The sequence below is a fragment of the Jaculus jaculus genome, chromosome 5, assembly GCF_020740685.1.
Source record: "Jaculus jaculus isolate mJacJac1 chromosome 5, mJacJac1.mat.Y.cur, whole genome shotgun sequence".
NCBI classification, from domain to species: domain Eukaryota; kingdom Metazoa; phylum Chordata; class Mammalia; order Rodentia; family Dipodidae; genus Jaculus; species Jaculus jaculus.
In genome coordinates this window covers 53,823,001-53,847,073 of record NC_059106.1, presented here as the reverse complement: position 1 = coordinate 53,847,073, position 24,073 = coordinate 53,823,001, and the positions used below count along the sequence as shown (strand labels likewise).

At 41.3% G+C, this 24,073-nt stretch overlaps 1 protein-coding gene across 29 annotated transcripts in view; it reads left to right on the top strand.

Moving 5' to 3' along the window:
- Positions 1-24,073, top strand: part of Eif4g3 (eukaryotic translation initiation factor 4 gamma 3) — a 312,912-nt gene that overhangs the window by 195,394 nt on the left and 93,445 nt on the right. For all 29 annotated transcript variants that reach the window (XM_045149125.1, XM_012948573.2, XM_045149124.1 and 26 more), the window contains one exon: positions 14,369-14,457. In XM_045149125.1, the coding sequence (XP_045005060.1) occupies positions 14,369-14,457 (89 nt within the window). The remainder of the gene's footprint in view (positions 1-14,368; positions 14,458-24,073) is intronic.

The following is a 24,073-nucleotide window of genomic DNA, read 5'->3' as shown; positions in this document are numbered from 1 at the left end:
CCAGACGCGTGCGCCCCCTTGTGCATCTGGCTAACATGGGACCTGGGGAACCGAGCCTCGAACCGGGGTCCTTAGGCTTCACAGGCAAGTGCTTAACTGCTAAGCCATCTCTCCAGCCCAAAATCTTTTTTTTTTAAAGAAGGTAATGGAAAGGAAAATATGATCAAAACATGTTATGTACATAAAGCCGGGCATGGTGGTACATACCTTAAATCCCCACACTTGGGAGGCAGAGGTAGGAGGATCACCGTGAGTTCGAGGCCGTCCTGAGACTACCTAGTAAATTCCAGGTCAGCCTGGGCCAGTGTAAGACCCTACATCGAAAAAAATAAAAATGTTATGTACATGTATGAAAAGAGTCAATAATAAAAGTTTAAAAAGTGTTAAGATTTTTAAATTGGGTTGTTTATATATGTGATGTGATCAAATATAATTCTGAGCCTTTCATTTTATTGTACTTACTTTTTGTTGTTGGTACATGGCCCTTGGTAGAGGGATACCCACTACTCAAACTTCATCCAACTGAAAGCATCTTTGGATTGTATAGTGGGAAGAATCAGCAAGCTAATGTGTATTTCAAATGCCAGCCTGGGAGAGATGGTGAGAAAACACTGAGCGACTTTTGTGTTCCTTTTGGCTGATGTCTGTCTGTCCACGGTGCTTGTTTAGACATGAAGTAGCAGCAGCAGACTCCTCACTGGGTCACTTACCTTTCCCTCACCTGGGTGTCATCTTTGTATTCTTCAAGGGTCCTAGAAAGTCATGACATTTGTCTAGATTAGTATGAGAATTGTTGAAAGTGAAAAAAGTTAGATGTAGCGACAAGATACATTCCACCCCTTCTAGAGTCCTAACTGTAGTTAGGGGATTGAATATTGTATAGTTAGAAAGGGTTAGTGCTTACTCCAAGGCTCAGAAAGCAGGAACACAAAAGTGAAAACTGAGGAAAAATATCCAGAGTGAGTGAGAAGGGATGAAAGAGTCACGTGTGAGGGGTTGGAACTCTATGAAGTTCTCATTGTTAGAACATTCCACTTTATTGATGTGCAAGCCCTATGACAGTGTGCTTGGACTCTTCCTCAACAGTAATGAAGTATGCTTATCTTGGTTTTATGTCATTTCAGCTCCAAACCCTAGACTCTGGACATACTCTTTTGAAGTCTTAGATCTAGAGAGTGGCTCTTGTTTCACAAAAGAGTTCAATGCTAGAAAAGGAGACTGTTAGAATTTAGGGTCATTTTATCCTATTGCCATAAGCTCTCCAGCTAGTCTGAGTTTAGGCCTTTCCTTCCAGACTTTCTGTTACTAGTAGGCTGTGGAAAACAAGCCAGTAAACTTCCATAAATGGAGAAAAGCAATGAAACAGTTTTGTTGTTAAATCAACATTGACACTAGGAAGAGCATCACAGGTAGACCACTACGAGACTGCAGGTGAAATAAAATGTAACTGGCAGAGCAGGCAGATAGTTTGATTACGTATAGATTTTGTTGCTGGGTGGTGATAGTAGTATTTGACATTTGAGACAGGGTCTTGCAGTGTCCAAGCTGACTAAACAAGAGGCTTTCCTGCCTCAGGCACCCAGGCATGTACCTACACACTGGGCCTTACTGATTCTTACTGCAACTGTCTTGTCATGTAATAACCTAGTTAATCTTAAATTTTGGTGAGATTGGTGATCATCTGTTAATTGCTTTTAAAAAAACATTTATTTATTTGAGATGAGGGTCTGGGGAGAGAATGGGCATGTCAGGGCCTCCAGCCACTGCACACAAACTCCAGATGCATATGCCACCTTGTGCATCTGGCTTACGTGGGACCTAGAGAATCAAACCTGGGTCCTTAGGCTTTACAGGCATATACTTTAACCACTAAGCGATCTCTTCAGCCCAATTGCTTTTTTTTTTTTAACATGGGTTAATTTTGTTTATTTATTTATTTATTTGAGAGGTAGAGTCACAAACTGATGCAGAAAGAATGGGTGTGTCAAAGCCTCCAGAAGCATGTGCTACCTTGTGCATCTGGCTTACATGGGTCCTGGAGAACCTGGGTCCTTTGGCTTTACAGGCAAGTGCCTTAACCACTTAGCCATCTCTCCAGCCCTGTTAATTGCTTTTATTCAAATGAAAATTGAACTTCTTAAGATTCTGAGACAAATAAGTGCTTATAGGAAGAAAGAGTAGATGTCAACGTGTGATGGTGCTATGCCAGGTTTGACAGGACAGGTACCAAGGTGAAAGTCCCACTGTGACAGGAGACAGAGCTGTATCCTTCATGTTTGACATTCTGTGGGCTGCTGTGCCTCTGGACTGTTCCAGAGTCATAATTCTAATAAATGAATTGACAGCAAAGTGACGCTTGACTTCCCACAATGTTTATGGAAACATCGTAAGGTTACAGCCCTGCTGCAAATGAAACATTTTTGGGAATGGTAATGTGGTAGAATTCATCCCTAACATGGGAAGGTCCCAAGAGTTTCCACCAAGAGTAGCTCATGAAAATCTCTGCCCAGGATGTGAAGTTTTAACTAACTTAATATGTGTGCTTTCCACAGACAAATCAAGATGTTTTTATGTTGTTCCTAATTACTCAATTAAAATGAAAATAATGGAGCTGGATAGATTGCTTAGCAGTTAAGGTGCTTTGCTACGAATCCTGAGGACACAGGTTTGATGCCCCAGTACCCACATAAGCCAGATGTCCAAGGTGGCACATGCATCTGGAGGCTGCTTAAGAAAAACAAAACAGAAAATAATGGACTTCAGCTTTTATGGTTCTTTACTGACAGTTATATCAACTTAAATTTTAAACATGTTCATGTTTTGTTTATCTTTATTTTATTTTATCTTTTTCTCAATTTTTATTAACCTTTTCCATGATTATAAAAAATATCCCATGGTAACACCCCCCCCCCCAATTTCCCCATTGAAACTCCATTCTTCATCATATCCCTGCCCATCTCAATCAGTCTCTCTTTTATTTTGATGTCATGGTCTTATCCTCCTCTTATGATGGTCTTGTGTAGGTATTGTCAGGCACTATGAAGTCATGGATATCCAGGCCATTTTATGTCTGGAGAGAGCACATTGTAAGGAGTCCTACCCTTCCTTTGGCTCTTACATTCTTTCTACCCCCTCTTCTGCATTAGACCCTGAGCCTTGGTTTTGGTTGGTGTTTTTTTTTTTTTTTTGGTTTTTCAAGGTAGGGTCTCACTCCGGCCCAGGCTGACCTGGAATTCACTATATAGTCTCAGGGTGGCCTCGAATTCATGGCGATCCTCCTACCTCTGCCTCCTGAGTGCTGGGATTAAAGGCATGTGCCACCACGTCCAGCAGACCCTGAGACTTGGAAGGTGTGATCAAGATGTTACTCAGTACTCAGTTACTTCTTTCCAGCACTATGTTACCTTCTGAGTCGTCCCAAGGTCACTGCCATCTGAAAAGAGAAGATTCTCTATGCAAAGTGAGAGCAGTATTAGTATAAGGGTATAAATATTAAGAGAAGTGCTTACTGGGCAGTTTGATAAGCATAGTATATACATTTTTCCAGACATCAGCAGATGTTACACCCCTAGGGCTCATGACTACCCCTGTTTTAAGTTTTCAGTATCAGGGATGTATTCCCCCCCCATGAAGCGGGCCTCTAGTCCAATTGGAGGGCAGTTGGTTTCCACCATGACAGACCTGACACTATTGCATCCTGTTTTGTTTTTCGAAGTAGGGTCTTGCTCTAGTCCAAGCTGACCTGGAAGTTACTATGTTGTCTCAGGCTTGCCTGGAACTCACTGTGATCCTCCTATCTCACCCTCCTGAGTGCTAGGATTAAATAAGTGCACCACTATGTCCAGCCCAAATTTCTTTTTCTTCCTAAAGTGCTAACCATGAACTTTTAGCGTTTAAACATAGTTTAGTTGATTGTGGTCGGGGGAGATGACTCAGTAGTTAAAGGTATTTGTTTACAAAGTTTGGCAGGCTGGTTTAATTTCCTAGTACCCATGTAAAGCTGGACACATAAAGTGGCACATATGTTAGAAGTTTCTTTGCAGCAGCAAAAAATCCTAGTGTGCCCGTTCATTTCCATTCCCCCCATCCCTTTTTTTTGGTCTCTGTCTCTCACACACACATATACATAAATAAAAAAAGATTTTTGGCTGGGCATGGTGTCATGCACCTTTAATCCTGGCAGTTGGAACTCAAAGGTAGGAAGATCACCATGAGTTTGACACTACACAGTGAATTCTAGGTCAGTCTAGACTAGAGCAAAACCCCATCTTGAAAGATCAAAATTACCTAGTATCCGTGTAAGCCAGATGTACAAGGTGCTATACGCATCTGGAGTTCATTTGCAGTGGCTGGAGTCCCTGGTGTGCCCATTCTCTGTCCCTTTCTCTGCCTTTCTCTATCTCTCAAAATGAAATAAATCATTAAAAAAGGTTTTTTTTATTATTTTTTATTTTATTTATTTATTTGACAGAGAAAGAGGGAGAGAGAGAAAGAGAGAATAAATGAGAATGGGCATGCCAGGGCCTCCAGCCACTGCAAACGAACTCTAAACGTGTGCACCCCCTTGTGCATCTGGCTAACATAGGTTCTGGGGAACCAAATCTAGGTCCTTTAGGCTTTGCAGGCCATCTTCTCCAGCCTAAAAAAGTTTAAAAAAAAAAACAAAATAAATACTTTTATTTTAAAAGGGTTTAATTTAGTGTACATGTAAGGATTTTAACAAGTTGATCTTGGTGTAGCCCCTCCCCAAAAATAAATAAATAAAGGATTAAATTTTTGTTTAAAGTTGTGTTGAAAAAATAGATTCAAGGGCTGGAGAGGTGGCGCAGCAGTTAAGGTGCTTGCCTGCAAAGCCTAAGGACTCGGGTTCAAGTCCCTAGGACCCATGTAAAGCCAGATGCAGAAAGTGATGCATGTATTTGGAGTTTGTGTGCAGTGGCTGGAGGCCCAGGCTCTCCCGTTCTCTCTGTCTCTGCTTGCAAATAAATAAATAAAAATATTTTTAAAATAAAAAATAATGGATTCTAAAACCAAATCTACAACCTGTATGTAGCTGCACTTTAAAGAATATGTATATTTGGGCTGGAGAGATGGCTTAGCAGTTAAGCGCTTGCCTGTGAAGCCTAAGGACCTGGGTTCGAGGCTCAATTCCCCAGGACTCACGTTAGCCAGATGCACAAGGGGGTGCTCGCGTCTGGATTCATTTGTAGTGGCTGGAGGCCCTGGCACACCCATTCTCTCTCTCTGTCTCTTTCTCTGTCTCTCTGCCTCTTTCCCTCTCTGTAGCTCTCAAATAAATAAATAAATAACAAAAAAATTTAAAATATATATTTATTTATTAGCAGGCAGAGAGAAAGAGAGAGAGAGACAGAGAATGGTGTGCCAGGGTTTCTACCCACCACCTGAACTCCAGATGCATGTGCCACTTGTGCATCTGGTTTTACATGGGTACTGGGGAATTTAATTCAGGTCATTAGGTTTTGCAGACAAGCACCTTAACCTCTGAGCCATCTCTCCAGCCCTGTAACTATACTTTTTAAATGTTGTAAAGAAAATGGGTCAAAATAATTAAGATATCTTGAGATAAGACTTATTTTTTTTTCACTATAGCAGGATACCCCCTACTGATGTTATTTCCTAGTCTTGGAATGAGGGCTTAATTTTTAATAGTTGCCCAGCTCTCTCTCTTTCTCATTTGAGGAAAATGAATTTGTGCTTAGAAAATTGTGATTTCAGTCATCTCAGAGAACACTCTACATTTCTGAGTCAAGATTTTAGACTATGACGGTTAATCTTGTTCATAACTTGATTGGGTTGAAAAGCAAGTAGAATAATCTAAGACCCATTGCTGAGCATCTGTGAGCACATTTCCAGAGAAGAATAGCAGAAGGGAGAAGATCTCCTGTATATATGGGCAGTAGGCTTATGGTCCCAGGTCCAGGGAAAGAGACAAAGGAGGAAGCCAGCTTAGCTAGGCATTTTCTTTGCTTCCTGCATGTCATAATATATGTGACATTCTACTCTTCCACTGTAGACTGAAATCTTGGAGGCCATGAACCAGTGTAAATCTGTCTGCCCTTTAGTTGTTTTGTTTGGACTTTTAAAAATATACATACTATTTATTTGTTTATTTGACAGAGAGAATATATGGGCATACCAGGGCCTCTAGCCACTGCAAATTAACTCCAGACATGTGCACCCCCTTGTGCATCTGTTTAACGTGGGTCCTGGGGAATCATACCTGGGTCCTTTGGCTTGTAGGCAAACACGTTAATCACTAAGCCATCCCTCCAGGCCTTGCTTGGACTTTTTTATTTAAACATTTATTTGAGAGTCAGAAAGGCAGTGTGAGACTGTGTTATGGACATACTAGGGGATCCTGCCTCTGCCAACTCCAGATGCATGAAGCACTTTGTGCATCTGGCTTTCTTTTCTTTTTTTAATGGAAAAGTACTTTTTATTTGAGGGGTGGGGGAGAGAGAATGGATGTGCCATGGCCTTCAGCTGCTGCAGTCAAACTCCAGATGCATGCACCACTTTGTACATCTGGCTTACATGGATCCTGGGAATAAACCTGGGTTCTTTGGCTTTGCAGGCAAGTACCTTCACTGCTAGGCCATCTGTCCAGCGCATTCATCTGGCTTTATGTTGTTACCTGGGAATCAAATCTGGGCCGTCAGTCTTTTTTTTTTATATATATATACCCTTCTTTGTTAGAATGGCCAGCCACTGTTTGTGGAAACAGACTCCTGTATTTTAGTTATAGTTTCTTTTTTTTATTTTTTTTTAATTTTTATTAGCATGTTCCATGATTATAAAAAAATCCCGTGTTAATTCCCTCCCTCCCCCCCACTTTCTCCTTTAAAATTCCATTCTCCATCATATTACCTCCCCATAACAATCATTGTATTTACATATATACAATATCAACCTATTAAATACCCTCCTCCCTTCTTTTCTCTTCCCTGTATGTCTCCTTTTTAAGTTACTGTGGGCCGTCAGTCTTTGTAAACATGCACCCATAACCATAGAGCCATTTTTGCAGCCCCATTGCTTATACTTTTTGATGTCATGGCTGATTAAAGTTAAGGTTAAAGATGCTTGCTTATAAGCCCAATGACCAAAGTTCAGTTCCCTAGTACCCACATAAAGCTAGATGAACAAAGTGGCTCATGCATGTAGAGTTCATTTGCAGTGGCAAGAAACCCTGATGTGCCCATTCCTCTCCATTCTTTTTCTATCAGTTTGCAAATGAAAAAAACACATATATATTTTCTTTTTTTTTAATAGTTTTAATCTGCATTTCCCTGATGACTAGTGACGTAGAACATTTTTTTAGATGCTTATATGCCATTCGTATTTCTTCCTTATTTGAGAGAGAGAGGGGGGGAGAGGGAAAGAGAGAGAGAGAGAGAATGTGCATGCCAGGGCCTCCAGCCAGTGCAAACGAACTCCAGATGCATGTGTTACCATTGACATCTGGGTTATGTGAGTCCTGGAGAATCAAACCAAGGTCCTTTGGCTTTGCAGGCAAGCGCCTTAACCATTAAGCCATCTCTCCAGCCCAGATCACTCATATTTCTACTGCCCCAGAATAGTCACAGTTAGGATGCTGATGCATGTTGTTTAGATTGTTTTTCTTTTTCTTTTTAAAATGTGTGAGAGGCCACCGTTGGGTTGTTGGCTTTCTTCTCCCTTGGTTGCGGTGGTGTCTCTCTGGTTGCTGGTCTGTATGCTTTGGAATTCTCCTGACTCTGCCTTTCATGGCCATAGCCACCATTATTATTATTATTATTTGCATTTGGCTTTACATGGATATTGGGAATCAGGTTTGTGGAACAAGAGTCTTTAACCACTGATCACGGCTATTTTAGACTTTTTATTTATTTATTTATGAGGGAGAGGGAAAGAGAGAGAGAGAGAGAGATGAGGATCGGCATGCCAGGGTCTCTTAGCCACTGCAAATGAATTCCAGATTCGTGCACCACTTGTGCATCTGGCTTTATGTGGGTACTGGAAAATCAAACCCAGATTGTTAGGCACTGCAGGCAAGTACCTTAATTGCAGAGCTGTCTCTCCAGCTCCCATGTTAGATTTTTTTTTTTAATTTTTATTAACATTTTCCATGATTAAAAAATATATCCCATGGTAATTCCCTCCCTCCCCACCCCCACACTTTCCCATTTGAAATTCCATTCTCCATCATATTACCTCCCCATTACAATCATTGTAATTACATATATACAATATCAACCTATTAAGTATCCTCCTCCCTTCCTTTCTCTACCCTTTATGTCTCCTTTTTAACTTACTGGCCTCTGCTACTAAGTATTTTCATTCTCACGCAGAAGCCCAGTCATCTGTAGCTAGGATCCACATAAGAGAGAGAACATGTGGCACTTGGCTTTCTGGGCCTGGGTTACCTCACTTAGTATAATACTTTCCAGGTCCATCCATTTTTCTGCAAATTTCATAACTTCATTTTTCTTTACTGCTGAGTAGAACTCCATTGTATAAATGTGCCACATAAATATTTTCTTAAAAGCCCTGTGTGGTGGTGTATGTCTTTAATCCCAGCAGTGTGGATGTAGAAGGAGCAGTATTGTTGTGAGTTTGAGGCCAGATTGGTATACAGAGTGAGTTCCAGGTCAGCCTAGGCTAAACCCTGCTTCAAAAAAAAATACAACAAAGCCAGATGTGGTGGTGCATGCCTTTAATCCCAGCACTCGGAGGCAGAGATAGGAGGCCTGCTGTGAGTTCTCAAGCCACCCTGAGACTACATAGTGAATTCCAGGTCAGCCTGAGCTAGAGTGAGACCCTACCTTGAAGAAAAACTAAAACAAAACAACAAGAAGAAAGTAAGTTGGAGCCTGTTGTATGGTGCATGCTTTTAGTCCCAGCACTTAGGAGGGTCACCATGAGTTGGGGACTATCCTGGTGCTTTGGAATGAGTTTCAGATCAGCAGAGTGAGACTCCCCTTGAAGATGAAAATTTTAAAAATTGGTAATGGGAAGTGAGATTGATAAGATTAAACCCATTTGGTTCTTAATCATTTGTAACTGTTTTAAGAGGACCTTGGACAAGTTTGGAGATAGAAGTTAGACAAGCGAAGCATGCTATGAGCAGAACTTAGTGCAGTTATGATAGGTGCTTAGAAAACCAGATGCTGACAGTCTCAGTGCCAGGATGACAGCCAGGTTTATGACTGTCAAGATAGGGATGGGGATTTACCAGGAATTAGTGTTGCGCTGCAAGAAAACATTTGTCAGGCTGGGGAAATGGCTTAGCAGCTAAGGCATTTGCCTGTGAAACCTAAGGACCCCAGTTCGATTCCCCAGGACCCACGTAAGCCAGATACACAGGGGTTGCATGCATCCGTAGTTCATTTCCAGTGACTCTTTCTTTCTCTCTGCCTGTTTCTCTCAAATAAATAAAGATTAAAAAAAAAAAAAAAAGAAAACATTTGTTTACATTTTGTCCACATTCTGAGGCCTCACAAGGCACTAAGTTTAAAGGTGACTAATTAACTTATATGAAGACCTTTCAAGAGAGCCTCACACTCCAGCTGTGGCATAGTTTTGTTGGCTGTTTGGCCAACTTTAGCTAGAGATGTGTGAGAAATAAGCAAAGCTGAAAGGTTTGAAACACATGTGGTTTGTCCAGGAAAAAAAATAGCGCTTTTATAAAGTTGGGTTAAAAGAAGAAAATAGGCTTCTTAAAAAGAAGCCTCAGCCAGGTGTGATGGCACACGCCTTTATTCCCAGCACAGGGAGGCAGAGGTAGGAGGATCACCTTGAGTTGGAGGCCACTGTGAGACTACTGAGTGAGTTCCTGGTTAGCCTGGTCTACAGCAAGACCCTACTTTGGGGAAAAAGACAAAAACCTCAAAGTTTGCAATGGAATGACTGGAGGGACACCTTGAAGGCATTGCCAGGATTGGCCAGACCCCACAGCTTCAGCTCAGGACTGTGAAAATTTTAACTTTGAAACTTTTTGAAGATATGGTTTACATTCAATGAACCACAATAAAAAGGAGGGCTCCAGGTTGACCTGGAATTCACTATGGAGTCTCAGGGTGTCCTCGAACTCATGGCGATCCTCCTACCTCTGCCTTCCAAGTGCTGGGATTAAAGGCGTGCACCACCACACCCAGCTTAATTTGTGAATCTTTGTTGTTATTTTGCTTTGTTCCATGTTGTATATAATTGCTTTAAAAGACTCTCTAAAATTTAATTGTTCTACCATGGGATAATTTTTTTTTATAATCATGGAAAATGTTAATAAAAATTTAAAAATTTAAAAAAAATAAAATAAAAAGGAGAGCTAGTCTCATGATCTTGCTTACTGTGCTTCCTGAAAGGAAGAGGAAAGATAGCTTAAGTTATGTCATTATATATCTCATGGTTTGTGTGTGTGTGTGTGATGTTATAAGAGTTCTGAGGCATGTTAAATGACCCCTCTCTCTGCCCCCATCCCTCTCTCTCCCCATCTGGATTTATTTCAGACAAGATTTCATTCTAGCTCTGGCTTACCTGGAACTCATTCTGTAGCCCAGGCTGGTCCCAAGCAAGTTTGCATTTTCACACTGTCCTATTGTACCAGGAAAGTTTTGAGGTTGTTCTAAAGCCTCTGAATGATTGTGCATTTCTATATTTCTACAGGGAATTAGACTAGATGGAATAAGTCAACTTCATGTCTGTTTGCATTCAGTAACCTTTGACTTCTCCACACCCATCTGTCCTTAACATCTCACTCCTTTCTGTTAACCTTAAGTTGCCTTCTGTAAAATCCTCGTAGTATTTTCTATTTACTATATGATGATTAAGTAATTAAATTTTATATCCAAATGCTACATGCTTCTGTAGGGTCTATAAGCCTGACAATTATTTAGATTTTTTTTTTTTTTTTCGTCAAGATAGGGTCTTACTAGCTCAGGCTGACCTGGAAATCACTATGTAATCTTAGGCTGTCCTCAATCTCTGGGCAATTCTCGTACCTCTGCCTCCCTAGTGCTGGGATTAAAGGCGTGCACCACCACACCTGGCCTAGATATCTTTTAGAATTGGCAGATTGCTCAATGAGAGTGTCCTGGCTTTGGTCCCCAGCATCACCACCCCACCCCCACCCCACCCACACACACAAATTTAAAGCTTAATCTTCCATCTAGAATATTGATACAATAAAATGCATAGTAAGGCCAGATGTGGTAATGCATATCTTTAATCCCAGCATTTGAGAGGGTAAGTTAGGGATGCAGGATTTGGGGGGTTCAGGATGACCCCCCAAGTTTATGAACCCCAAGTTTGGGTTTTCTCCTATCTGTTTTAAGAGTTTTATTTTTTAGAATTGGCATGCCAGGTCCTCAGCCACTGAAATCAAATTCCAGGCACTTGAGCCACCTAGTAGGCATGTGAGACCTTGTGCTTGCCTCACTTTTGTGCTTTTGGCTTATGTGGGATCTGGAGAGTTTGAACCTGAATCCTTAGGCTTCGCAGGCAAGCACCTTAAATGGTAAGACATCTCTCCAGCCCTGTCCTATATTTAATAAGGAATTGATAAAGATGGACTCAAGAAGGGTAAATTGTAAGTTTATTTAGGGAGAAATCATAAATTGTGGGTTTTTTAAAGGGAGTAATCACAAATTGTGGTGTTTATTTAAGGGATATTGGGAGCTAGGACAAAGTCATAAACACATAGGGAGTAGGAAACACAACTCTTGTGGAACCACTACATAGTTTAAAGATACCCTTAAGAAATATTTCGGTTATAGGCTTGAGAGTTAGCTTAGCAGTTAAGGTACTTGCCTGCAAAGCCAAAGGACCTCAGTTCAAATCCCCAGGACCCAGGTAAGCCAGATACACAAGGTGGTGCATGCATCTGGAGTTTGTTTGCATTGGCTAGAGTCCCTCATGTACCCATTCTCTCTCTCTCTCTTTCTGTCCTCCCCTCTGCCTCTCTCTCTCAAATAAAAGAGATATTGAGGTTTTGAGGGGGGGAAGATGAGTAGAGCCCCAAGCACATGGAGTGGAGTTAAACTGAGGCTTTCAAGGAAAGACTGAGATAGGGCAGCAAGCATGTCCAAGATAGAAGTTGGCTGTCTATAGGGAGACTTAGAAGGAACACACATTGCATCTACCATGTGTTTTCCTGTGGAGGGAAGTTAAGAGGGCAAATGGTTAGGCTCAAGGGAAGAAATCAAAGCAGAGACCAAGAAATTCAGAGGAGAAATAACATTCATGATTACCTTGAGTTTAAAGAAACTCACAGGTAGTAGACCTAGAGTTAGTGAAAGCACCCAAGTGGTAGATCTGGAACATAAGGAAAATATACATGTGGTAGATTAGAGACCAGTGGAAAGTCATGTATGTAATCAAAGTAAGAAGTTATCCCAAACTCTAAAGCCAAGGCAAGGAGAAGAGTTCCCCCAGATCAAGTGCATGTTTAGTGTCATGTGGCCAAGTAAAGAGAGGCAGAACTGAGCAGCAGAGCCAGAAAAACAGTAGAGTGAGCAACAGGAAGAAGACAGTATCCTTTATAGGCAAGAGGAAGACCCAGTTGGTTTATAGATTTAGAGGGTGGATCTCAGAACCAGCCTACCTGAGCCAGACCATTCAGGTAGCACACTAGACTGTAGTTATCAGGGCCGCTTTAGATCAGTCTTGATCAGAGATGAGTTCCATTTCTTTCTTCCCTCTCTCTCTCTCACTTTTTCTCTTTTGGTTTTTCTAGATAAGGTCTCGCTCTAGCCCAAGCTGACCTGGAATTCACTGTGTAGTCTCAAGGCCTCCTCACTGCAGTTCTGCCTCTTGACTCCTTAGTGCTGGGACAAAAGGCGTGTGCTACCACGCCTGGCTACCAGTTCCATTTCTGCCAAGAGTTTCATGTTTGTCACTGTTCTTGTGGCAGGACGATGTGGCAGTGGAATGACAGCTCATGGTTCTCTCTCGGCTTCAATTTCCAACTGAAACTGCCTAAAAGTTTTCTCCCATCTTCCTTCAGTAGGAAGATTGCTATGAGTTCAAGGCCCAGACTGAGACTGCTTAGTGAATTTTAGGTCGGCCTGTGGAACAATACCCTACCAAGAAAAAAAATATATATATATAGTAAGAATTGTAGCAGTTAAGGCACTTGCCTGCGAAACCTAAGGACCCAGGTTCAATTCCCCAGACCCCATGTACAAGGTGGCTCATGTGTCTGGAGTTTGTTTGCAGTGGTTAGAGGCCCTGGCACATCCATTCTCTCTGTCACTATCTCCCCCCCATCCTCCAATAATAAGTAAAATTAAGTTTAAAAAAAAAAGAATTACCCTATTACTTTTACCACAGCACTATGAAAGGCTAGGCCAGTAGTATTCATCTGAAATGAATAAAACAAAGTTATAGAAAAACCGTCTTTGGACAGGTATGGTGGCACACACCTTTAATCCCAGCACATGGGAGGCAGAGGTACGAGGATGGCCATGAGGTCCAGGCCACCCTAGTTAATTTCAGGTCAGCCTGGACCAGAGTGAGACCCTACCTTGAAAAACCAAAAAGAAAAACTATCTTTGTATCTTTTTCTTGTGTAGAAAACTTTAAAAAGTTGGCTTCTGAACAAAACACTTTCTTTTTAAAAAACTTTTTATTTATTTATTTGGAAGCAGAGAGATTGCAGAGAGACAGAGAGGATGGGCATACCAAGGCCACCCAGCCACTGCAAACGGACTTCAGATGCATGTGACACTTTGTGCATCTGACTTTACATGAGTCCTGGGGAATTGAGCTCCGGTCTTTAGTCTCTGCAGGCAAGTGTATTAACTGCTGAGCCATCTCTCCAGCCCCAAAATATTTTCTTAATAGCTTAAGGCACCTTGGCTTCCTGATTTGTTGTATGGAGGCTTGAGAAGTTGCTCCCTTCAGGTCAAACAGTGGCCTAGTAGGAGCAATCTAGAGTCTAGAACAAACTCTTATTCCAGATTTGAGTATCACAATTTCACAGTATCACAAGTCCCAGGCACTAGAAAGTTTTACACTAAATGTAGTTTTTGTAGTTTGGCAATACTTGTATATACTTTGCTGGGTGAGTATCCCTATATACAAAATTCCAAGTGCTTCAAACTTTGGACTTTGGATTTTCATATTAGGGCTGTTCAGTTTATACTGGACTGTGTGCCAGATGAGGTCTGCTATGATATAGGAGAAGCCTGTGAGTTTGTGCCATTGCAGTGGATGGATGCTATTACACAGGTGTTCACCTTTTCATCAGTTTGTCTCCTTACTAGAGGTAAAGATGTCTTTTGTCCTTCTAACTTCAGTAGAAGTGTCTTTTAGACCTAATCATTACTAGCATAATTACATTGGTAATAATGGGACTGATCTTTTGTTTCAGCACAAATAGTTGTCACTGCACCAAAGACGTGGAAGAAGGCAAAAGATCGGACCCGGACCACGGAAGAGGTGGTAGAAGCAGAGCTTGAGGTGAGAGGCAGCAGACTTTTGTAGCTCATCTTCAGACCAGTGCTGTCATTTCTTTTTTTTTTTTTTTTAATTTTTATTAACATTTTTCATGATTATAAAATATATCCCATGGTAATTCCCTCCCTCCCCACCCCCACACTTTCCCGTTTGAAATTCCATTCTCCATCATATTACCTCCCCATTACAATCATTGTAATTACATATATACAATATCAACCTATTAAGTATCCTCCTCCCTTCCTTTCTCCACCCTTTATGTCTCCTTTTCAACTTACTGGCCTCTGCTACTAAGTATTTTCATTCTCACGCAGAAGCCCAGTCATCTGTAGCTAGGATCCACATATGAGAGAGAACATGTGGCGCTTGGCTTTCTGGGCCTGGGTTACCTCACTTAGTATAATACTTTCCAGGTCCATCCATTTTTCTGCAAATTTCATAACTTCATTTTTCTTTACCGCTGAGTAGAACTCCATTGTATATATGTACCACATCTTCATTATCCACTCATCTGTTGAGGGACATCTAGGCTGGTTCCATTTCCCAGCTATTATAAATTGAGCAGCAATAAACATGGTTGAGCATGTACTTCTAAGGAAATGAGATGAGTCCTTTGGATATATGCCTAGGAGCGCTATAGCTGGGTCATATGGTAGATCAATCTCTAGCTGTTTTAGGAACCTCCACACTGTTTTCCACAATGGCTGGACCAGATTGCATTCCCACCAGCAGTGAAGAAGGGTTCCTTTTTTTCCACATCCCCGCCAACATTTATGATCATTTGTTTTCATGATGGTGGCCAATCTGACAGGAGTGAGATGGAATCTCAATGTAGTTTTAATCTGCATTTCCCTGATGACTAGTGACGTAGAACATTTTTTTAGATGCTTATATGCCATTCGTATTTCTTCCTTTGAGAACTCTCTATTTAGCTCCATAGCCCATTTTTTGATTGGCTTGTTTGATTCCTTATTATTTAACTTTTTGAGTTCTTTGTATATCCTAGATATTAATCCTCTATCAGATATATAGCTGGCGAAGATTTTTTCCCATTCTGTAGGTTGCCTCTTTGCTTTTTTCACTGTGTCCTTTGCGGTGCAAAATCTTTGTAATTTCATTAGGTCCCAGTGGTTAATCTGTGGTTTTATTGCCTGAGCAATTGGCGTTGTGTTCAGAAAGTCTTTGCCAAGACCAATATGTTGAAGGGTTTCCCCTACTTTGTCCTCTAGCAGTTTCAAAGTTTCCGGTCTGATGTTAAGGTCTTTAATCCATTTGGACTTAATTCTTGTGCATGGCGAGAGAGAAGAATCTATTTTCATCCTTCTGCAGATATTTATCCAGTTTTCAAAACACCATTTGCTGAAGAGGCTGTCTCTTCTCCAATGAGTATTTTTGGCATTTTTATCGAATATCAGGTGGCTATAGCTACTTGGGCTTACATCTGGGTCCTCTATTCTGTTCCACTGATCTACATGTCTGTTTTTGTGCCAGTACCACGCTGTTTTTGTTACTATGGCTCTGTAGTATAGGTTAAAATCAGGTATGGTGATACCACCAGCCTCTTTTTTGTTGCTCAGTATTATTTTAGATATTCGAGGTTTTTTGTAATTCCAAATGAATTTTTGGATTGTTTTTTCTATTTCCATGAAGAAAGCCTTTGGAATTTTGATAGGGATTGCATTAAATGTGTAGATTGCTTTAGGTAAGATTGCCATTTTCACGATATTGATTCTTCCAATCCAGGAACAAGGGATGTTTCTCCACTTTCTAGTGTCTTCTGCAATTTCTCGCTTGAGTGTTTTAAAGTTCTCATTGTATAGATTCTTTACTTCCTTGGTTAGGTTTATTCCAAGGTATTTTATTTTTTTTGATGCAATTGTGAATGGGAGTGATTCTCTGATTTCATCCTCTGTGTGTTTGTTGTTAGCATATATGAAGGCTACTGATTTCTGTGTATTTATTTTGTATCCTGCTACATTGCTGTAGGTTTTGATCAGCTCTAACAGCTTGCTAGTAGAGTCTCTAGGGTCCTTTATGTATAGAATCATATCATCTGCAAATAATGATAACTTGATTTCTTCCTTTCCAATTTGTATCCCTTTTATGTGTGTCTCTTGCCTTATTGCTATGGCTAAGACTTCCAAAACTATATTAAATAAAAGTGGGGACAGTGGACACCCTGTCTTGTTCCTGATTTTAGTGGAAAAGCTTCCAGTTTTCCCCATTTAGTAATATGTTGGCTGTAGGCTTGTCATAAATAGCCTTTATTATATTGAGATATGTTCCTTCTATTCCCAGTCTCTGTAGGACTTTTATCATGAAGGGTTGTTGGATTTTGTCAAATGCTTTCTCTGCATCTAATGAGATGATCATGTGATTTTTGTCCTTCAACCCGTTTATGTAATGTATTACATTTATAGATTTGTGTATGTTGAACCATCCCTGCATCTCTGGGATAAAGCCTACTTGGTCAGGGTGAATGATCTTTTTGATATACTCTTGTATTCTGTTTGCCAATATTTTGTTGAGAATTTTTGCATCTATGTTCATGAGGGAGATTGGTCTGTAATTTTCTTTTTTTGTTCTATCTTTGCCTGGTTTTGGTATCAGGGTGATGCTGGCCTCATAGAAGGAGTTTGGTAGAATTCCTTCTTTTTCTATTTCCTGGAAAAGCGTAAGAAGCAATGGTGTTAGCTCTTCCTTAAAAGTCTGGTAAAATTCAGCAGTGAATCCATCCGGGCCTGGGCTTTTTTTAGTTGGGAGATTATTGATAACTGTTCGGATCTCCATGTTTGTTATAGGTCTATTTAAGTGATTAATCTCATTTTGATTTAATTTAGGTAGGTCATATAGATCAAGGAAATCATCCATTTCTTTCAGATTTTCATACTTTGTGGAGTATATGCTTTTGTAGTATGTCCCTATGATTTTTTGAATTTCTCTGGAATCTGTTGTGATGTTGCCTTGTTCATCTCTGATTTTATTAATTTGTGTCTCTTCTCTCTTTCTTTTGGTCAGATTTGCTAAGGGTTTATCAATCTTGTTTATCCTTTCAAAGAACCAACTCTTTGTTTCATTAATTCTTTGAATTGTTCTTTTTGTTTCTATTTCATTAATTTCTGCCCTAATCTTTATTATTTCTTCCCGTCTACTAATTTTTGGTTTGCCTTGTTCTTCTTTTTCCAAGGCTTTAAGGCGAAGCATTAGGTCGTTTACTTGCGACCTTTCTAATTTCTTAATATAGGCACTTAAGGCTATAAATTTACCTCTTAGAACTGCCTTCATTGTGTCCCAGAGATTTTGGTATGTTGTGTTCTCATTATCATTTGACTCTATAAATTTTTTGATTTCTTTTTTGATTTCTTCATTGACCCACTCATCATTTAGTAGTGTATTGTTTAGTTTCCATGATTTTGTGTATGCTCTATAGCCTTTCTTGCTACTGATTTGTAGTTTAATTCCATTGTGGTCAGATAGAATGCAAGGAATTATTTCAATTTTCCTGAATTTGTTAAGATTTGCTTTATGTCCTAATATATGGTCTATTTTAGAGAATGTTCCATGTGCTGCTGAAAAGAATGCATATTCTGCAGCCTTTGGATGAAATGTCCTGTATATATCTGTTAGGTCCATTCCTTCTATGACCTCATTTAGTCCAGATGCCTCCCTGTTTATTCTTTCCCTGGATGACCTGTCAATTGATGAGAGTGGGGTGTTAAAGTCACCCACCACCACTGTGTTTGGTGTTATCTGTGACCTTAGTTCTAATAGTGTTTGTTTGACGAATTTGGGAGCCCCCATGTTAGGTGCATATATGTTTAGGATTGTAATGTCCTCCTGTTGGAGTGTGCCCTTAATCAATTTAAAGTGACCTTCCTTATCTTTCTTGACTAACGTCGGACTAAAGTCTACCCTGTCTGATATTAGGATAGCAACCCCTGCTTGTTTTCTAGGCCCATTTGCTTGAAACACCGTCTTCCAACCTTTCACCCTAAGATAATGTCTATCCTTTGTAGAAAGGTGATTTTCTTGAAGACAACAAATTGTAGGATCCTGCTTTTTAACCCAGTCTGCAAATCTATGTCTTTTCGTTGGGGCATTGAGACCGTTGATATTAAGAGATATTATTGAAAGGTGTGTATTTGTTTGCCATTTGTGTGTGTGTGTGTGTGTGTGTTACTGGTTCTATCTGTGCTCTCTTCTGTTAACTGGTATTTAAGTATAGCTTGTTTTTTCTAGGTTCCTTATATGTGTGCTTTTCCTTTTGTTCAGCATGGAGGATTCTATCAAGTATTTTCTGTAGAGCTGGCTTTGTCTTCAAATACTCCTTTAACCTGCTTTTGTCATGGAATGTCTTTATTTCTCCATCTATTTGAATGGATAACTTTGCAGGATAAAGTAACCTTGGTTGACAGTTGTTATCTTTCAGAACTTGGAATATATCACTCCAAGCCCTTCTGGCTTTAAAAGTTTGTGTTGAATAATCTGCTGTAATCCTGATGGGCTTGCTTTTGTAGGTAACTTGATTTTTCTCTCTAACTGCTTTCAATAATTTTTCTTTGGTTTGTGTGTTTGGAAGTTTGATTATAATATGGCGAGGGGAGGTTCTTTCTGGGTTTTGTCTGGCTGGGGTTCTAAAGGCTTCCTGTATCTGTATTGGCACCTCTTTCCCAATTTGGGGGAAATTTTCCTCTATGATTTTGTTGAAGATGCCTACTATGCCTCTGGAGTGGAGTTCTTCTCCTTCTACTATGCCCTGAATTCTTATATTGGATCTTTTCATAGTGTCCCGAATATCTTGAAATTCCCACTCATACTTTTCTATAAGTTTGTCTTTCTCTTTGTTGGACTGCATTAGGTCTGCCACCTGGTCTTCTAGCTTAGATATTCTGTCCTCTCCCTCATCCATCCCACTGGTGAGATTTTCTACAGAGTTTTTTATTTCATTAACTGTGTTCTTCATTGCTAGTAATTCTGACTGGTTTTTCTTTATTATTTCTATTTCCCTATTTATGTCTTGTATTGCCTTCTTTATTTCATTAAATTGGTGTCCTGCCTCTTCTTTGATTCCTTTGATTTCCTCTTTGATTTCTTCCTTGATTGTTTTCATGTGTTCTTTGACCTCTTTGAACATATTCATAATTATTCTTTTGAACTCTTTCTCAGACATTTCCTCTAACTCCTTCTCTCTGGAGGACATTTCTGATGCATTAATACTTTTAGGTGGATTTATATCATCTTGCTTTTTAGTGTTTCTTGTGTTATAATGTATATATTTTTGCATCTTGGATTAAGTTAATGCTTGGATTTTCTAGCTAGCTGTGTATTCTTAGCTGTATCAATTGATTTGATGTAATATATTTTCAGGGTAGGACCTTAAGGTATTAGGTGTGGCTCTTAAGACTCTCAGAGAATGGGCTGGAGAAATGGCATAGCGGTTAAGCGCTTGCCTGTGAAGCCTAAGGACCCCAGTTCGAGGCTCGGTTCCCCAGGTCCCACGTTAGCCAGATGCACAAGGGGGCGCACGCGTCTGGAGTTCGTTTGCAGAGGCTGGAAGCCCTGGCGTGCCCATTCTCTCTCTCTCCCTCTATTTGTCTTTCTCTCTGTGTGTCTTGAAACTCTCAAATAAATAAATAAATAATGAACAAAAAATATAAAAAAAAAAAAAAAAGAGAGACTCTCAGAGTATCTACAAAGATGTTCTTAGGGGTTGAGATTCCCTGCTATAGGAGTATTCAAGCAGGCTGAGTGGAATAAAATACAGGTAGATTCTAAAATTTAACTAAACACTGTACACATTCAATCAAAAACAGCCCCGAGTATGTATGCAAGAGTAGTTATTATAATGACCAGATCTTCTATCAACAAAGAGGTTTAGATTTCTGGTCTGTTGAGGGATCCAAGTCAGCTTGTGACCAAGTGAGACCCTTCCCTGGTGCAATCCCAGTTACCTTGGGTGATTTTGGTCTCAGTCAAGTTGCTGCCTGGGTCGTCGGGCTGCTGTTCTGATTTCTGGAGCTGGGCACTTGCTTTTCCTACGGGGCAAACCGAGCCGCTGCTGCCTCTGCTGCTCCTATAGCTGCCACCACCGGAGCCACCACCGCTGCTGAAGCTGCCGCTGCCGTGTCCACCGCTGCTGCTCCCCCCGAAGCCGCTGCTGCGGGATCTGCCGCCGCTGCCGCTCCTGGGTCCGCTGCTGCTGGGGCCGCTGGTACCGGTGCTGGAGCCGCTGAAGTTGCTGCCGAACTCTGCTCCTGCTTGGGTCCCGCTGTCAGCCCAAGTTGGCGTGGCCGGGTCCGGGCCGCTGCTGTGTTCGCTGGAGCTGGGCTCAGGCGGTGGGGGACGGGAGGGAGCCGCGGCTGCTCTGGTTGTCTCGCTGCTCCACGTGTTCTACCTCGTGGTCTTCTCCTCCGCTGCTCGCTGCCGCTCTCCCCTCACGTTTCCTGAGTTGCGGAGAGCACAGTGTGAGGGGAAGCGCCCGCACCTGGCTTTTCCTGCGGCTCGAGCTGGTCTGGCGGTTTTCTGCTGCGCCGCGGCTGCGGCGTTTGGCCAAGCTGCCGGAGCCGCTGGAGCCGCTTTTCCCGCCTGTGCGGGCTCTGGATGCTCTATAACTCTTCTACTTCTCCGCTGCCGCCTCAATTTCCTATACACCTCACTTTTTAGTAAAAGCGTGTTTTTTGCTGAGTTTTTTTGGTCTTTTTCCCCCCTAGGCTGCTTTGGCGTGGTACCTACGTCGCCATCTTAACCGGAAGTCCTCAGTGCTGTCATTTCTTGAGATGCCATTTTCCAAGCAAAACTTGATATATCAGTCTCAAAAACTAAAGTTTTAATGTCCATTTCCTGTAGGATTTTAAAATTCATTTTTATAATGCTGGGAGGGGGGGTACATGTCTTCATTCCCAGAATTCTGAAGGCAGATGTAGCAGTATCACTGTGAATTTGAGGTCAGCCTGGGTTAGAGTGAGACCTTACCTTGAAAAAACAATAATAAGTAAACTTACTTTTATTTTATTTGAGAGAAACAGAGAATGAGTATGGCACACTATGGCCTCCTGCCACTGCCAAGTCAACATGTATGCACCAAGCCTTTGCAAACAAGCTCCTTTAGCATTGAGCCATCTCTTCAGCCCTCTTTAAGAAGTTTGTTTAGGGCTGGAGAGATGGCTTAGCGGTTAAGCGCTTGCCTGTGAAGCCTAAGGACCCCAGTTTGAGGCTCAATTCTCCAGGACCCACGTTAGCTAGATGTACAAGGGGGCGCACGCGTCTGGAGTTCGTTTGCAGTGGCTGGAGGGCCTGGTGCGCTCATTCTCCTCTCTCCCTCTATCTGCCTCTTTCTCTGTCTGTTGCTCTCAAATAAATAAATAAAAATGGGAAAAAAATTTCAAAAAGAAGTTTGTTTATTGTCTTTTGGTTTTTCAAGGTAGCTTCTCACTCTGGCCCAGTCTGACCTGGAATTTACTATGCGGTCTCAAGGTGCCCTTGAACTCATGGCAATCCCCCTACCTCTGCCTCCCGAGTGCTGGGATTGAAGGTGTGCACCACCACACCTGGCTTAAGATTTTTTTGTTTTTATTGTTGTTTTTTCTTTTTTTGGGGGGGGTTGTTGTTGTTGTTTTGAGGTAGGGTCTTGCTCTAGACCAGGCTGATGTGGAATTCACTGTGTATTCTCAGGGTGGCCTTGAACTTCATGGCAGTCCTCCTACCTCTGCCTCCCTAGTGCTGGGATTAAAGGCTTGCACCACCATGCCCAGCTTGTTTTTCTCTTTTTGAGGTCCTGTCTCACTCTAGCCTAAGATGACCTGGAATTCACTGTAACAGTCTTAGGCTAGCCTTACTCATAGTGATCCTCTTAACTCTGCCTCCCAAGTGTTGGGAATAAAAGCATATACTACTACATGTGACTGAAGTCTTCATCTGCATTTTTTTTTGTTGTTGTTCAGAGTCTTAAGAGCCGATTGGGACTATATTAATTCAGGATTTTGGGTTTCATGAGGGTTCCCCAAAATTTATGAACCCCAGTTTTGGGTTCTCTCCTACCTTTAACAAAGAATTGATAAAGATGGACTCAGGAAGAATAAGTCAGTAATTGTTAAGATTACTTAGGTAGAAATCACAAATTGTGGGGCTTATTTAAGAGAGCTTGGGATATAGAAAAGAAGGCTGTAGCAGAGTCAAAAACCCACAGGAAGTAGGAAGTAGACACGTGGAAAACACTGCGTAGCTTATAAGACTGATTTTAAGAAAAAATTGATTTGTTTTTTTCTTTTTTTAGGGAAGGACTGGAGTAGAGCACAAGCACATGGAGGGGATTTAAGTGAGGCTTTGAAGGAAAGGCTGAGGTAGAGCTGCAAGCGCTTGGAAGAGAGAGCGTAGATGTATATGTAGGGAGAAGTATCTGCCATGTGCTGTCCCATGGGGGAAGTTAAGAGGGCAGACAGTGAGCCTCAAGAAAGAATAGAGAGAAAATGGCAACACACAAATGAAGAAATTCAGAGGAGAAATTAATAATGAATATAGTTACACTCATGGTTACCCTAAATTTAAAGAAATTACACAGATAGCAGGCCTAGAGTTAATGAAAACACCCATGTGATAGATCTGGAGTGTAGGATTCAGAGACCAGAGGAAATTCATACATGTAATCAAGTGGAAGTTACCCTAAACTATAAAACTAGGCTGGTTGTGGGTAGAGGCCAGACCTATGTATGCCCCTAATATCTCTGAGACCCGGATGAAGAGAGGTGGGCAAAGCAGAGCAGAGCAAAAGCCAAGTAGAGGAAACAGAGCAGTGCAGCCTTTGTAGGCAAGGAGAAAACCTGATTGGTTTCTAGATTTGTAGGGTGGATCCCAGGACCAGCCCACTTAAGCCATCTATGTAGGGAGAGCACTGGACTGTGGGCTGCAGGAGCCTCTGTAGATCAGACACCAGTTCCATTGTTTCATTCTTTTCTTTATGTATGAGAGAGAAAGCGAGAGAGAATTGGTCTGCCAGGGCCTCCAGTCACTGCAATCGAACTCCAGGCACATATACCACCTTTTGCCCATGTGCAACCTTGCACACTTGCATCATCTTGTGTGTATGGCTTTTGTGGGATCTAGAGAGTCCAACATGGGTCCTTAGCTTTGCAGGCAAGTGACTTAATCATTAAGCCTTATCTCCAGCCCCAGTTCAATTCTTTTTTTTATCTGAGAGAGAGAGAGAGAGAATCGGCATGCCAGGGCCTCAGCCATGGCAGTCGAACACCAGGTGCTTGTTCCACCTAGTGTGCATGTGTGACCTTTTGATTGCCTCACCTTGTGCATCTGGCTTACATGGGATATGGAGAGAGATTCAACATGGGTCATTAGGTCCAGTGACCCCCATCTTCAGTTCACTTTTGACAAGAGTTCAGTTCTTATGCCAGGGGCAAGGTGGCATGTGTTGTGGCATTTTCTGGTTCTCTCTGCATCTCGATATCTAAATAAAACTACCCAAAAGAAGTTAGCTTTCTATTATCCTCCTTTAATATAATTTACCCTTTAAGACCCATCTGGGTCACCAATTATGACAGAAGATTTTCCTCCAGGCCTGTGAACCCCAACATTTGGGTCCTTGTCTGTTTTAACAATGAATTGAAAA